This window comes from Eptesicus fuscus, chromosome 3 (genome assembly GCF_027574615.1).
Source record: "Eptesicus fuscus isolate TK198812 chromosome 3, DD_ASM_mEF_20220401, whole genome shotgun sequence".
Lineage (NCBI taxonomy): Eukaryota > Metazoa > Chordata > Mammalia > Chiroptera > Vespertilionidae > Eptesicus > Eptesicus fuscus.
Genome location: NC_072475.1, coordinates 22,672,332 through 22,688,949, shown reverse-complemented (window position 1 = coordinate 22,688,949; position 16,618 = coordinate 22,672,332). Strand labels below are relative to the sequence as shown.

Sequence of the window (16,618 nt, the reverse complement as noted above, 5' to 3'; positions counted from 1 at the left end):
GCAGTTAGGTGCTGTTCTAAACACATTATCACATTAACTTATTTAGGTCTCATAAAAACTCTAAAAAACACATTATTATTATTCCCATTTAATAAATGAAAAAAAACAAAAAACGGATGTTCAGCAAGCTTTAACAATTTTCCAATGATTTTTTTCAATAAGAAATGGAGCTAGAAAAGGCACCCAGGCCGTCTGACTTGAGAATTTAGTATACTGCCTTTCAGAACAATTGCTAACATTTACTCAATACTTACTATGTACCAGGCAAGTTTTGGTTTTGAAAATGTTAACTCATTTAAACTGCCTAACAACAGCACTAGCAGTTATGTACTATTAACATATCCATTTATAGATGATGAAAGTAAAACAGAGTAAATGGGAAATGAAATGCCCTAGCTCACAAAGGCAGTTAGTGAAGCTGGATATGAATCTAGACTGCCAACACACAACCAAGCAGTAGCCAAAATGAGGGGGAAAAAACTCTGACAACTACTTAGATAAAATAAAATTAATTTTTCAATCACTTGCTCTATTTTTCAGGTTTGTTCTAAATGAAAGCCTCTCTCACAATAAATCAGGCTATGTCTTGGACTCACAGATCCGTAGTTAGAAACCTACAGAGCAAAACACCTGTCAGTTTTAAATCAGGGTAGTAGGATGGCTTTCTATGCTCCCTGGAAACAATACAGCATTATCCTGTCAATCTCATTTGTAGTTCTCAATACCACAAATATTTAAAGTTAGACTGAACTTTAGACAGTATTCAGATTTCCAAGATCATATGGCTATGAAGAAAAAGGGTCAGGACTTGGCTTAGTAGGTAACTAAGGCTACAGAAGACAGAGTAAGGCACTTATGAATTACTAGAGGCCCGGTGTAGGAATTCATGCATAGGTGCGGTCCGGCCAGCCTGCCCCAATTGAGGCTGATTGGGCTGAGCCAGCCAGGGGGCAAGGATGTGGGAAGTTGGCTGGCCAGCCCTGCCCCTGATTGGGGGAGGGGCTGTGGGCAATTGGTGGGCCAGTCCCGCCCCCAATCAGGGTATCAGGGTGGGGGACAATCAGGGCGGGGCCGTGCCCCCTGGTGGAACTCCCGGTTGAGGGGACAATTTGCATATTAGCCTTTTATTATATAGGATTCCTAAGCATAGCTTCTTATCTGGATCATGTGCAAGGGTATGTATCTCATCTATCTTTTTAACAATACTTAACCAGCTTCTAACCCAGCAAGGGGCTCTGAAATGCATGACCTTAGGTTTATGACAAAAACATTGGCAGGCATAAAACATTAACCTAAATTTTTTTTAAGTTATCAGAAATTGAACTATTATGACCACTCTAATAGTAAAGGGAAAGAACATTTTGACTGAAACTTTAATCCTTTTCTATTATCAATTAGAAAAAACTTATTTCAGAACCAAAGGTTTGCATAAAGATAGAAATTATTTTATTGTAAGATAATTGTAGCATTACACCTAACAAAACCAGATAGGCATTTGGTGATATTTTCTATCACTCTTCTTTCTGCCCAATATAACTCAGGGATTTAACTTATGAAGAGAATTAGCTCAAATCAGAAATCATTGGATTTGAGTCCTGGTTTTGTCACTTATTGGGTATGTGATCTTTTACAAATCATTTACGCTTTCAGGATATTTGTAAAATGAAACTAATTAGCTCTCAATGCAGTGATGTGAGTTGAATGGTAAAAGATTTATGAAAGGGCTTTGAAAACCATAAAGCACAATACAAAGAGCTATAGGTATAATTCAGAAAAGGAAGTATTACAGAGGTTTTATGATAACGGTAATTTACCATACATGCACTAAAAATTTTCTATTTTTATTACAACATTAGAGATATAATTTTAAAGATTACATGTGTCAGTAATTTTATTAAAAGTAAAATATTAAGGATAATTTAGAGACAATTATATCTTGTTGTGAAAACTGTCATTTTTTTTCATGCTAATAAAATGTATATATGTTTCAGAAAAATCTCTCCTCTAAATTGTTCTTCTAACCCATGAACATACTTGGCATAAGATAATATTGTGTTTTTGTGGAAAACCAAAATGTTTGGAAAGGTGCTAAAAAGTCAAACAACAGTGACAGCAAAAGTGATGGAGACAAGTCTTTAAGTAAACTTATTATTCCTTCTCCTTCCTGTGTGATAATCATGTTTTATTATGTTTTCTGTCATATACACTATCTTAAAATTTAAGATTAAAAAGCCATATTATTGTCATAGCCTTTAACGTTTGAAGCCAGAAAATTTTTCATATGTTTATTTTAAATTCCATCAAACAGTGGTTAAAATGAGCACACTAGCATTCAAAGGTTAAATTTTCAATTATCCAGATAATTTGTTTCTCCACAATACTTATTCACCAAATGTTAACAGCTGGAATTCTATTTGGTATAGTACCCTTCACTACAGGAGCTGTTAGAACTGCTGGGAAAGATTTAAAAGTTTTAGATATGGCCTTCAGAAGTTTATCATTCCATTGGGAAAATATGTCCAGCACTCATGAAACAAATATTAATATCAGCAGTATGTGAGTAAATATCAACACAGTGTGCACAGACAAGGACAAAAAGAATTCAAAGGAAGAGAGAAAGATTATGTGCTTAAATGCTTAGGAAAATCATATGGAAATTTATTTGAATGTGTCCTGAGTGTTTAAAGAGGGGAAGAGTAAGAATGAAGACATTTCTAGAAGGGATAAAATACTGAGAAAAAGTACAGAAATGAATTCTAAGCAATAAATACAGTAAACTCTGTGGATCCACCATACAGAACCTTGGAACCTCAAGCATAGAAGTGTAAAATTGATTTTGTAAGCAACTGAGAGCCAATGAATAATTTTGAGCAAAGCAGTAGCATGACCAAATGGTGGCTGAGAAAGCATCATCTAGCAGTGGTATTCACAGAAAGCAATGTGAAATAAACATTTTCTGATGGCTATCATTTGCCAGGCTCTGAACTAGGCACTTAACATAAAATATTTTTCTTCATAACCCTATAAGGTAGTTATTATCTCCCCCCTTACAGATGAGAATAGTATGGAATAGAGAAGTCCCTAATCCTAAATACTTTCAAACAGGTAACCTAAATGTGAGACATGGTCAAGTGGAGACATTAGGGGGCTGTACTCATATATTGCTGGTGAGAAAGTAATGTGGTTCAGCCACTATTTGGTGGTTTCTCAAAAAGTTAAACAGAGTTACCAAATGACCCCACAATTATACTCCTAGGCATACACCCCCCAAATTACAAACAGGTACTAAAAAAAGTATATATCTATATGAATGTTCAGAGCAATACTATTCACAAGAGCCAAAAGGTAGAAATGACCCAAATTTCCATCCTATCTAATAAAGACAGAATATGCAAATTGACCATCACTCTGTGACAAAGATGGCAGCGCCCACAGCCAATAAGGAGGGAATATGCAAATTGACGCAACAAAGATGGCGGCGGCCGGGCTGGGACACTTGTGTCATCACCATGGCGACGACGCAGGCGTTCCGCCCCACCCCGGGCGCTCCAGGCCTCTGGGCAGTGCGCGCGCAGGCACAGAGTAGCCGGAGTGGGGTGGTACCCCTCCTATGGGGGGCGGGCAGGAGGTGGAGGGAGCTACAGGAGGGCAGCAGGGCCGGAGTGAAGGCGGAAGGTGGCTCCAGCTGGAGCTAAGGTGGAGGCGGCGGCCAGAGTGAAGGCCCGGGTCCTGGGTGCCAGAGGGAAGCCGGTGCTGGCAGCCAGGAGAAGGAAGGCCTATTCTTGCACGAATCTTTGTGCATTGGGCCTCTAGTCAATATATAAATGAATAAACAAATGGTGTGTATACATACAATGGCAACAGAAATAAAATACTAACACATGCTATAACATGGCTGTACCTCCAAAACATCATGTTAAGTGAAAGAAGCCAAACAAACATGGTCACACAGTGTATGATTTCATTTACATAAAATTCCAGAATAGATAGGTTCATAGAGAAAGAGGGCCAACTGGTGGTTGCCAGGTCTGGTGGTAAGGGGAGTGAAAAGAAAGCTGCATAATAGAAAGAGGTTGTACTTTGGAGTGATACAAATGTTTTAGAACTAGATAGAGGTGGTGGTTATTATAAAACATTCTGAATGTATTTAATGCCACTTTAAATACATGCATAAAAACACATATGTAATTATTCAATTTGAACAATTATGATTCATTTTATATTATGTAAATTTCACCTCAATAAATTACTCTTTATTAATAGAGAACTACAGTAAACCATAAAATATAAAAATCTGTCATATTCCATTTTAAAAATCCTGTTTTGGCTAACCAAATTGCTCAAGGTCATAGGATGAGTAGAAAGCAGAACTAGGACCCTTCTGCTATTCACTGCCATCTCTCTGGAGAAGAACTAAAGCAAGAGACAAATTAAGGGTAATGATTAATTAGCCTTTGGGTGAAATGGTTGGTGTCTAGACTAAGGAGATGGCAGTGGGAAAGGCATAAATATAAAAATATTCAAAATAAGAGTCTTTAATTCTAGGTGAATGATTGAAAAAAAAGTCAAGGTTTTGAATCTTAATAAAAGTATTTTTAAAAAGGAAAAAACTCATGGCAGAAACAGTTTGCAATTGGATTTACTCAGTATTATAGAATAAATCATGAGCTAAAGTTAAAACTTAGATTCAGTTTTAAAAATTTATACAATTTGCATCCTTCTGTATCCTATTGCCATTTGAAGATTTAAAAAGCAACCTTAGATATAACCTTAACTGTTAAACAAGAGATATAAAATTGGGTTTCTAATGCAACTTGGCAATGAACCTGAAAAAAGAGTCTATCTAAATCTGAAGACTTAGCATGGCAAAGTATAAAAATGTAACAGTGTAGTGCATATAAAATATAATTATAAATACAATAAAATCTGATTTCAAATTCATGTTTGGTACAATATGCATGACATCCTACAATTACATTTTGATTAATGTTATTTTGCTCTTTCAAAATCATACCACTAATAATCATTGCCAAATGTTCAAAATGTATTTTACTTTCAAATTAGTAATATTAACATTCACTAATAAATCAATAACAATGCAATGGTTATATATAAAACTTTCTTCTGGGCCCCAAGGTTAGAGGAAAAGACTAAGTATAATCAGCAAGTTTCTATATATAAATCCTATTAACCAGATTATCAATATATATAAAAGGCTAAGTGACTGACCATCCATCCGTCTGACCAGCCAGTACATATGATGCGCACTGGCAATCTATATCTATAAAAGCCCAGAGACCCTTTGGTGGAATGACCAGAGGTCGCTATGACTGCTGATCAGGCCTAAACCGGCAGTCGGACATCCCCCGAGGGGTTCTGGATTGTGAGAGGGCGCAGGCCCCCCCCCCCCCGCCGCATTCACGAATTTCGTGCACTGGGCCTCTAGTTTAAAAATAAACGTTGACTCATGCAAGCACAATACATAAAAAGCTCTCACTGGCGCCAATCGCAAGCGTGTGTTTCAATCTGTTATTGTCGGTCATGAATTTGGTTGACACTTCTATTATACAGAAAGGACAAATAGCGATATTAAAATATTTCTTCTAATTAATTTCCTTTCAATGTGCACGAATCCATGCACCGGGCCACTGGTAGTAATTATAAGGCTGAAATAAACCCTGTCTCAAGAATCCAGCATACAGCCTTATCTTTCCCTGTACCTGATTGCAAGGCCACAAAGTTGACAATGTTTTCCATGGAAACTCAACTAAACTCCAATGTGACAAAACAGGCATGATTTGGCAGACCTTCCTACCCACCTACCTCAATCTTAGGCCTAGAGGAGACTTTAACTGCTAGCCTTACCAGACTGAGCTCAAGTTATTTTATTTCCTCTCTTTATTTCATTTGTTTACTTTTAATAATACAAAGGATGCCTGGAATTCATCACTGAAAAGGAGACCTGGAACTCTGAAAATAAGACCTATATTTGCTTATATGCTTCTCTCCCTATCCATCCACCTGCTTCCCTTCTCCAGGCCACAGGTTCTCATTAAAGGCAGTACTAGATATTTTTCAAATGGGCATAATATAACATGTCATACAATGAAACATATATTCATGGAACTGGCATCAAAAAGCAAAGTCTGGTAAAAATGGTTGCTTAATAGTAGCAATGAAAAGTAGCACAGTTTTTTTTTTTTTTTGTAAAACAAGTTAGCAAAAATGTATAAAAAGCTGCTCTAAAGATTAATACCCTCTAACCTCATAAAATCATTTCTATAGAACCAATCCCAAGAAAACAATAAAAAAAGGAAAACACAATTTGTAACAAGATGTACATCACAGTGTTATTGATAAGAGGGAAGAGCTGGAGGAAACATTTTCAATAAGAAGAAATTAATAAATAATGTTACATCTCACTAAAGTCTGTCCTTTCCTTATCCAGACCAATATATGTTTTTAAATTTGAAAACTGTCATAATATTTTGAAAGTTTCTCAAATACACAGAACCTAGCTTTTTATCCTTAATAGAATTTACAATGTTAAATTTAAAAAAACGAGGTGTGACAGCTGGGACTGATATAAATAAGTTATACACTGTGAGGTTTGGACTGTCAGATTTGTATTATAATATGCTTCAAAATCATATTAAAAGATCAAGACATCAAAGCAAACTGTATAAAACTATGAAATGAAATTCTTTATAGTTGTATTGATGAAAAAATATTTTCTGGACTAAGCATCATAAATATTTTCCTTTAAAGCAAGAGTTTTTTTAATATTCAACTTATGAACTGAAACATTTTTCAAAACAAAATGCCACTAAAGAATGAATGTATATTATGTAAATTATAGAAATCACATTAACTAGCTTTATCTTACAGTTTAAAACACTATAGCAAGCAACATTTTAATGTATCTTGTTTTCTACATAACTAAAGGTAAAATGAATAAGGTTAATACATAAAATGTAAGTGACTTTTAAAGTAATATGGAGGGCTAAAGAGACTCATAGTCAAAATACTTACCAATTTTTATCCCTGTATGGTAACTTCTATTAGTGATTTATGAAGCGAGCATATCATTTATAATGGTGTTACAAATTTTGGACTGTGAACATTTTGGGTTGGAATGCAAGGAGTAAATTCAAGACAACCTTAAATCATAAGTACATATATACACTGAGTGGCCAGATTATTATGATCTCTGAACGCATAATAATCTGGCCACTCAGTATATATATATATTTGAGGCCCGGTGCATGAATTCGTGCATGGGTGGGGTCCGGCCAGCCTGGCCAGGGGCAGGGGACATGGGCGGTTGGCCAGCCTGCCTGCTGGTCGAACTCCTGGTCAAGGGGACAATTTGCATATTAGCCTTTTATTATACAGGATATACACTGAGTGACCAGATTATTATGCGTTCAGAGATCAAAATAATCTGGCCACTCAGTGTATTTTCTCAGTCAAGGTATACAAATATATAACTACTGTCATTTGGTAGTATGAAATTACTTTTAACAGTGATGTTATTCTAACCATACCTCATGCTTGATCCTGACAATTCATTACTTGAATAAGTTACATCATTTTTAAAGAGTACATTAAGATTCAGAATAAAATTTCAGTACTTAGAAAAGATGTCATGGGTTTGTATATTTTTAAAAAGGTAAAGTATTTAATGTCTACATGACTCTGGGTATTGTATCTAAAATCAAAGTCATAGCATTATTGTATAATTAATAAATAAAACACATACTATTTTAAGATTGGGTGGTATCCAGAACAAACTGACTAATGAATTAGTAGAATGTAATTGGAGGAATTATAAAATTTCATTTACCTTGTTTCTTTTGGCTCAATGAAAACTTCAATCTAAAACTCACATCTTATACAAAAGTTAAATTAAAATAGATCATAATCTTAAATCTAAAATGTAAAAATATAACTTGTAGAAGAAAATGTAGGAGAAAATCTTAATGATGTGAGGTTAGCCAAAAAAATTCTTAAACATGCTACCAAAAGTACCATCCATAAAAGACAAAGATCAATAAATTAAACTTCATCAAATTAAAACAAAAACAATTTTAAAAATAAAAAGGTAAAGAATGACTTTTAGTATTATACTGCAACAATAAATATTTTAGGTAAAATACAGTCACACATACAATCTAGATCTCATAAATTTGTGAGGATTAATGAAAATAAGTGTTTTTCTTTCTTTTTAAAAAAATATATTTTATTGATTTTTTTTTTTTTTTTTACAGAGAGGAAAGGAGAGGGATAGAGAGTTAGAAATATCGATGAGAGAGAAACATCGATCAGCTGCCTCCTGAACACCCCCTACTGGTACATGCCCTTGACCGGAATCGAACCTGGGACCCTTCAGTCCACAGGCCGACACTCTATCCATTGAGCCAAACCGGTTAGGGCTAAGTGTTTTTTGTTTGTTTGTTTGTTTGTTTGTTTTTGACCCACCTGTAAGCATGCTAGGATTTATTTTAAGCTTTTTCATTTAAAGTTAATTATCAATACTTACCAGCAGCTTCAAGAACCAACTGTAGTCTGGCTTTGGCCTGTTCAGCTGGTGGCTAAAAATCAACCATAGAAGACATTTACGGGTCAGTTTTAATAGATGGAGCTTTAAATTAATGCATGGTTATGTGAATATCAGAAAATATAGAGAACTTTATAATAATCAATATTAACATCCATCCACATTTTAACAACATTACATCATAGCAGCTCTACCAATCTGCTTTCTCACCTTAGTAATCAAATCACATTTTTCATTAATATGATGCAAGAATTAAGTTTTTCCATTTTTTTATTATAAAAGGTTTTGTTTACTACCCAATACTGTACCAATCAGCAATAGCCTAAATAACTGAAACTTAATAATGAGGCAAACCCACATATTTAACAACATATTTTCAAGAGGTGCTATTTCTCAACATATGGAAACATGTGAAGTGTGACCTACTAGAATTTAAATAGCAATTTGAAGTGCAATACTTCAGTCAAGAAACATCCTAAAACCAAGTATTTTCTGTTTTCTTATCTGTATTGGAAAGGAGCAATTGTGATGAAGATAGGACACAACATGAGTTCATGCTTTCAATTCCTATTGACTATCCTAAAATTGTCCTCTCAATAAACCTTGATTCAAATAGTTGATAAGGCTGAAATTAAAGTACTTTCCTACCAATGACCTTATTCTGAGATTTTTAAAAAAATGTGTTGATAGTATTCAAATTCATAGATTGTATCAAGGCTCTGATTTTTAATGAAAGACCTGTTAAAAACTGTTTTTAATACTTACAACTTCAAAACACATTTATAAAGATGTCTGCAAGTGGCTAAACAACCTCATATTTATATGAGACCATCATTTGAGAATTAACATTTTACAAAACATATTAGAATATTTTGCTATTTGTGAAAAAACAGCTTAAATGAAAAGAACTGGGTATAGAAATATGTTGTGCTCAGAAGAGTTTAAGAATTTGAATGGTGCTTTTGAGTAAACTGTAGGAAACAGGATGGGAAAATGGTAAATGAGATGGGAGGGAAGACAAGGAGAGCCTTTTATATCACAGAACAGGGGTGTTAACCCTACACCAGGGGCTGGTTTTATAAATAAGTTTTATTGGAACATAGCCATGCCTACTTGTTTATATGTTGTCTATGGTTGCTTTTGTGCTCAATGCAACAACAGCTGAGTCAATTACTTGTGGCAAGAGCCAAAAATATTTACCAGACCTTTAAGGACATGTTTGCTGACCTGTGCCAAAGAAGATGGAGAAACCTAGAATTTGAGACAGCAGGGTGATGAGTTGAGATCTGTATTTTGATACATCATTCTAGCAATACACTTCTGGATGAACTGAAAGGAATATGACTGGAGGCAAGGAGCACCGTTAGGGAGCAATTAAATTCCAGGCAAGAGACTATGAGGGCCTCAGGTGGAGCAGTAAGGTTGGACAGGAAGAACTAGATTTGAGAAATGTTTAATTGGTAACATGTTTGTGTATGAGAGGAGTTGACAAACAAAAATAGTACTTTATGCCATACATTTGTAGATAAAGTGTAAGTAATTGTGCTTTATAAAGTATTGAAAATATGTGACGTCAAATTAAAATATAACAGCAACATATCAATAGAAGACTGTGACATTCACTGAATATAATTTCTCTAACAGTTATCAACTAAATTGCCCATAGGAGACAAACAGGTAATATAAACATGATAGCAAATGCATCTGACATCAGCATCAGTGGAGAGTATGGAGAACTCTAGAGCACATCTCCAGCCAAAGGACGCAGCTGATACTCAGCGCAAACTCAGCGTTGTCATGCAGAGATGCAAGTCGGGGGCGACAACATTCCTTGATTTTTCATGAGACCTTACGTCACCATGAAGGCCAATACTGTGTGGAACAAGCACTACTTCTAAGAGACAGGTTCAGTCCCAAGACAGTCTGTGATCTCTGCATCTACTTAATACACACAACTGAAATTTAATACTTTGTGCAACGTAACACAACTAGAATGGCAAGAAGGAAATGATGTTCTTACAAGCAGGTCCCAAGCCAGCTAAGAATTATGAAGCATACATTTCAGAGTGTCCTATTCGGCACTGTCCTTTGACAGAAAAATGATAGACACTTTGTTGGTTAATATATTTCATGGGAAAGTTTTATGTATTTCATAAGGAAAGACTTTTTTTAACAATTAAAATATTGAAGATATAGAAAAATATACAAAATGAGTGCACACATCTAATAAAATATTAACAGTATTGTTAAAGTCTCCTACCCCACAAAATCCCCCTGCATAGCAGCTCCCTCTCTCTCCCATTTATAACAACTGTCTTGAAAATGTGGTGATTACCATTCCGAAGGAAAGATTCTTGATGGTTGATGTTTATGATAAATCACCTGTTAAGACATATTTATATTTTCATTAATTCCTCTAACTACCTATAATATAGGGTTCATATTTTCAAGATAAAGAAACTCGGGGAGTAAGAGCAGTTTAGTAACCTGCCTCTGCTAGTAAATGACAGACTGAAATCAAGAGCCTCTGACTCCAAATCTCAGGATCCTTCTAATTAAATCACTAGAATATTCATGAAGTCAAAGCAAACAATTTCATAGATATAAAAGCATAAGGAAAGCTTTTTGATTCTGTTCAAAAGAAAAATCTGTCCAAAACAACACATTTGTACCAGTAAATGAAATATAATTCCATTCTAAATACAGATGCAACTCGCTAAATTATTTTTGTAAAATATAGGGATCAACTCCAACTATGGGGATAAACTATATTGTTAATTCACCAGACCTTTAAAAGTAATTTATATCTTATAAATACTTTTACTCTTAAAAATTTTGATTCATTTCTCAATCATTTTTCCTGGATAGGGAATTCAGCTGTGAATATTCTCTCACTTTTTGTCCATCTGCAAGTACCTTTCTTTTACTCTGACTAGTGAATAATTTGAATGGATATGGGATTTTGGTGGCAGTCTTTTTCGCAGTTATCTGCCCCTCAAATCTTTTCCAAGGGCCTTGAGTTTGTCCCAGAAGAAGAAAAGCATCATAACAAGTCTCTTGGCTGAAACCCTCCTGGACTCATCATATTAAGTAGGCTTAGAGTAAAAATAACTTTGGGCCTCGAGTGCCAAAATGTCTAATGCTTTAGCTATTTTAGAGTATATCAGACCCCAGGGATTAGCATGAATTCCATCTAAAGTTGGCAAGTGGTACTAATGTTATTCAGAACCAGAAATTAAACATTATTTAATAAACTAGAGGCCTGGTGCACGAATTCATGCACCAGTGGGGTCCCTTGGCGTAGCCTGCGGGGATTGGGCCGAAACCAGCAGTCCAATGCCGCCTGCCACTCCTGCCTGATGCTCCCACTTATCCCGGCTCCGCTGTGCCTATCGCGGGCTTGCGCCTCGTCAGTCCTGATCAGGAGAGGCTTGCACCCCCATAGCAGCGCTCGCCAGCTATGAGCCCTGCATCTGGCACCCTTCAGTTAGCTGAGCAGTGCTCCCGCTGTGGGATTGCATTGACCAGCAGGGGGCAGCTCCTGTGTTGAGTGTCTGCCCCTGGTGGTCAGTACGCGTCATAGCGACCGGTCGACCTGTTGTTTGGTTGTTCGGTCACTTAGGCTTTTATATATATAGAAGATAATAATACCAAATACAAATGTGTGGAATACAGCAATTTTCAATATAAGGATTATACAATGAGGACATATTTAGTAACACAATGTCACAACTATATTGTAAACTTATGGAGAAAAAATATTTAAAAATATTCCTTATCTTAGTAGTGCATAATTAGATAACTGTCTATCAACAAAACTGAATTATAGAGAATGTAAATGTTGTTCCCTTAAAAAAATAAACTTTAGCATTGACAATAACAGAACAGTAGGAACAGTCTGAATTTTTACTATAAGTTTTTAAAGGGTTTATTAATGTTAACACATTATTGTGTTATGGTATAATACCAAAAATATATATTAGTATATATACTCGACTATGATTTAAATTCATTTAAAGAAAAGTATACTTCTGCTAGAAATTCTTATCATAAAAGTGTATAAAAAAATGTTATAAAGGGTCTTTTTTATGCAGAAATGACCATAACCAGAAATAAGAAAATACAGGGTTTAAATTTTCTAAATAGGGGTCCATTTGTGGGGGTGAGGGGGTTGGTAGTCTTTCTACTGCCATGATTCTCCAGAACTGCCCTGCTCCCTTCCCTCCACTTGGTAGCCAAGTATTTGTAAGACCTAGTTTTAGGCAAGAGTATCCACTTTCTTAAGACAAAACAAAAGCTTCTAAGATGAAACCAAAAGATAAGTCCGTTTCCTAATGGCTTGTGGAGGTGACTATCTTCAATGTTTAGACTTTTTCCTTTTTATATTTACTTTTATTGAGTCCAATTCCCTGAGTTCCTTATAGATAAACTGCATGTCTAGATTTTCAAAATACTGCCAAAGCTAACATTCAAGACAAGCACAATCCTTTAAGCCATGACTATCTTATCTAATAATAGACAAATATGCAAATTGACCATACCTCCGACACACCCACAAGCCCCGCCCACAAGCCCCGCCCACCATCCAATCAGAGCGAGTATGCAAATTAACCCAAACCAAGATGGCTACAGCCACAGAGAGCAAGGTTTCCTAGGTAACAGAGGAAGCCAAGCTTTCTACCAGCTGTTGCAGGACTAAGCCTCCACTCAAGCTACAAAGTTTCAATTATAGAAGGTAAACAAATTCAAACAGAAATGGCGGCAGAATAGAGCTTGAGAGTGCAGGCCAGGGTTGCTGCCAGCAACAGGGGAAGCAAAGCTTTCCGCACACCCTGGCCGGGCTCACCCGCTTAAGGCAACAAAGTTTCAATTATAACCCCAACACAAATGGCTGTTGGCCTCGGAGGGAGCCCCAGGCTTGGCTCTGCTCCAGGCTACAAAGTTTCAATTGTAGAAGGAAAATAAATTCCAGATACCAGGGCCTCCGCTTGCGTTGCCAGGGGGCATGGCCTGCCTGCAAACCACCACAGGCCTCTCGCTCAGGCCGCCTCACGCCCCAAGGGTACCCTACCCTGATCAGGGACACCCTTCAGGGAAAACCAGCTGGCCCCCACTCCTGTACCAGGCCTCTATCCTATCTAATAAAAGAGTAATATGCAGATTGATCATCACTGCAACACACAATATAGCTGCCCCCATGTGGTCAAAGATCCTGCCCCCATGTGGACACAAGATGGCCACTACAAGATGGCCAGCAGGAGAGGGCAGTTGGGAGGCACCTGGCCTGCAAGGGAGGGCAGTTGAGAGGGACCAAGCCTGCAAGGGAGGGCAGTTGGAGGTGATCAACCCTGCAGGAGAGGGCAGTTAGGGGTGACCAGACTGGCAGAGGAGGAAGTTGGGGGCAAACAGGCTGGCAGCGGAGTGGTTAGGGGGTGATCAGGCTGGCAGGCAGAAGTGGTTAGGGGCAATCAGGAAGGCAGGCAGGCAAGCAGTTGGGAACCAGCAGTCCTGGATTGTGAGAGGCAGGCAGAAGCAGTTAGGGGCAATCAGGAAGGCAGGCAGGCAAGCAGTTGGGAGCCAGCAGTCCTGGATTGTGAGAGGGATGTCTGACTGCCCGTTTAGGCCCGATCCAGGGATCGGGCCTAAACGGGCAGTCGGACATCCCTTGAGGGGTCCCAGATTGGAGAGGGTACAGGCTGGGCTGAGGGACAACCCCCCTCCGTGCACGAATTTCGTGCACCGGGCCTCTAGTATATTAAAAAAGAGAAAACTCTGCTTATGTAAACTAGTTTACACACTAAACTACTTTTTCACCCTTCTCACTTCCATTATATATTCGGCTCCCTGAACTCCTGACCACCACTATGGAGATTCTGGAAGTTGATGAAGATATAGTCATTCCAGCTGTCAACAACAGTTTCCAGGTTGTTAAGGTCAGAGAAGTAGAAAGTCTGAAATAAAGACTACAGTTAAGCTAAGAGAGAACTCAAACTTGGAAATAAAATTAGATTAGCAACATTTCATAAAATCAAAATTAGGATTGGATTATATGGTTTTTGGCTATTACTCTCAATTCTGGAAAGATGTTGGAATAGGAAGTACCGGGAATCTGTCTCCCTACCTACACAATAATTGCACTAGCAGAATCTATCTGATGGAACTATTTGGAACTCTGGATTTTGTTGAAGGTTTGCAACTACCAAGGGAAAAATCAGACAGTAACTTGTGGTTAATTTTGGTCAATTTCAGCTATTCGCACAATAGCAGCTTCCCTTCTCCCCACCATGTGGCAGGCAGTTATACACTTGTTCCTGGAGCAGCTTGAACACAGCACAAGTGTTGGCGAGGATGTAGAGAAACTGGACCCTTTGTGCAATGTTGGTGGGAATTAAAGTGGTACAGTCATTGTGGAAAATAGCATGGCAGTTCCTCAAAAAATAAAATTGCCATATAATATAGCAATTCCACATCAGGTACACACCCAGAAGAACTGAAAGCAGGGTCTTAAAGATATATTTGTAGACCCATGTTCATAACAGCATTATTCAAAGTAGCTAAAACATGAATCCAACCCAAGTGCCCATCGATGGAAGAATGAATAAGCAAAATGTGGTACATGTATACATACAATGTAATATTATTCAGCCTTATAAATAAAGGAAAGTCTACAATATTCTACAACATGGATGAACCTTGAGGACATTGAGTCATGAAAAGACAGATACTGTATGATTCTACTTATATAAAACTAGAGGCCCAGTGCATGGATTTGTGCACAGGTGGGATCCCTCGGCCTGGCTGGCGATCAATCGGGGGTTTGGGGGGGCTGGCCAGCTGGCTGTGGGGAGGGACTGTGGGAGGTTGGCCAGCTGGCTGGGGTGAGAGACCCGCGGGATGTTGGCCGGCCGCAGGAGGTTGGCTGTGGGAGCGCAATGACCACCAAGGGGCAGCTCCTGCACTGAGCGTCTCCCCCTTGGTGGTCAGTGTGCATCATAGCAACCAGTCGACTGGTTGTTCGGTCACTTAGGCTTTTATATATATAGTTACTTAGTCAATATCATAAAGACAAAGTATAATGGTGGTTGCCCAGGGGGTTGGGAGTAGAGGGAAGTGGAAAGTCACTGTTTAATAGGTATAGAGTTTTTCAGTTTTTCAAGATGAAAAGAGTTATGGGGATGGATGGGATGGTGGTGGTTGCACAACAGTGTGAATGTATTTGATATCATTGAACCATACACTTAAAAATGGTTAAGACAGTAAATGTACTACCATAAAAACAAAATTTAAAAGTACACATATACATTGACTTTTACCTTACTTATAGGAATTGGGTTATTGGAACCTCCTATTTGAAGAGAATATATAGATTAACTATTTCAGATCTTGTAGACAAATGGTGTTAGAGTACTATGGAGGCCATGCTGTATGTACATCAGTGTTCATTCCTTTTTATTGCTGGGTAATATTCCATTATAATGATACACTATAATGGGTATGCATTCACCTGTTGACAAACATTCAAATTATTTCCAGTTTTTTGGCTATTATAAAAAAATACTATAAACATTCAGGTAAAACTCTTTGTATAAATAATGTGCTTTCATATCTCCTGGGTATGAATCACCTCTTATATACAAGGTACCATAATAGCTAGGATTGGAATGGTTGAGTCATATGGTAAATATTATGTTTAACTTTTAAAGAAATTACCAAACTGTTTCCAAAGTGGTTTTTCATTCCCACCAGCACTGTATGAGTTCCAGTTACTCCACATCTAGTCATGACTTAATATAGTCAGTCTTTCAAATTTCAAAATTCTAATAGCTACCTCACTGTGGCTTTAATCTATCTTCCCCTAACAATTAATGGTGTTGAACATCCTTTCATGTGCCTATTTACCCATATATCTTCCTTGGTAAAATAAGTGTTCAAATATTTTGCCAATTAAAAAAATATCTTTTTAATTTTTAAATAATAGTTGACATACAATACTGTATTAGTTTTAGGTGTACAAACCCATGATTAGACATTTATATAACTTACAAAGTGATCAACCTG

At 37.2% G+C, this 16,618-nt stretch overlaps 1 protein-coding gene across 1 annotated transcript in view; it reads right to left on the bottom strand.

Moving 5' to 3' along the window:
- RSRC1 (arginine and serine rich coiled-coil 1) overlaps positions 1 to 16,618 on the bottom strand; it is a 326,093-nt gene that overhangs the window by 115,726 nt on the left and 193,749 nt on the right. Inside the window, exon 6 of the mRNA XM_054713673.1 lies at positions 8,543 to 8,594. Within this exon, the coding sequence (XP_054569648.1) occupies positions 8,543 to 8,594 (52 nt within the window). The remainder of the gene's footprint in view (positions 1 to 8,542; positions 8,595 to 16,618) is intronic.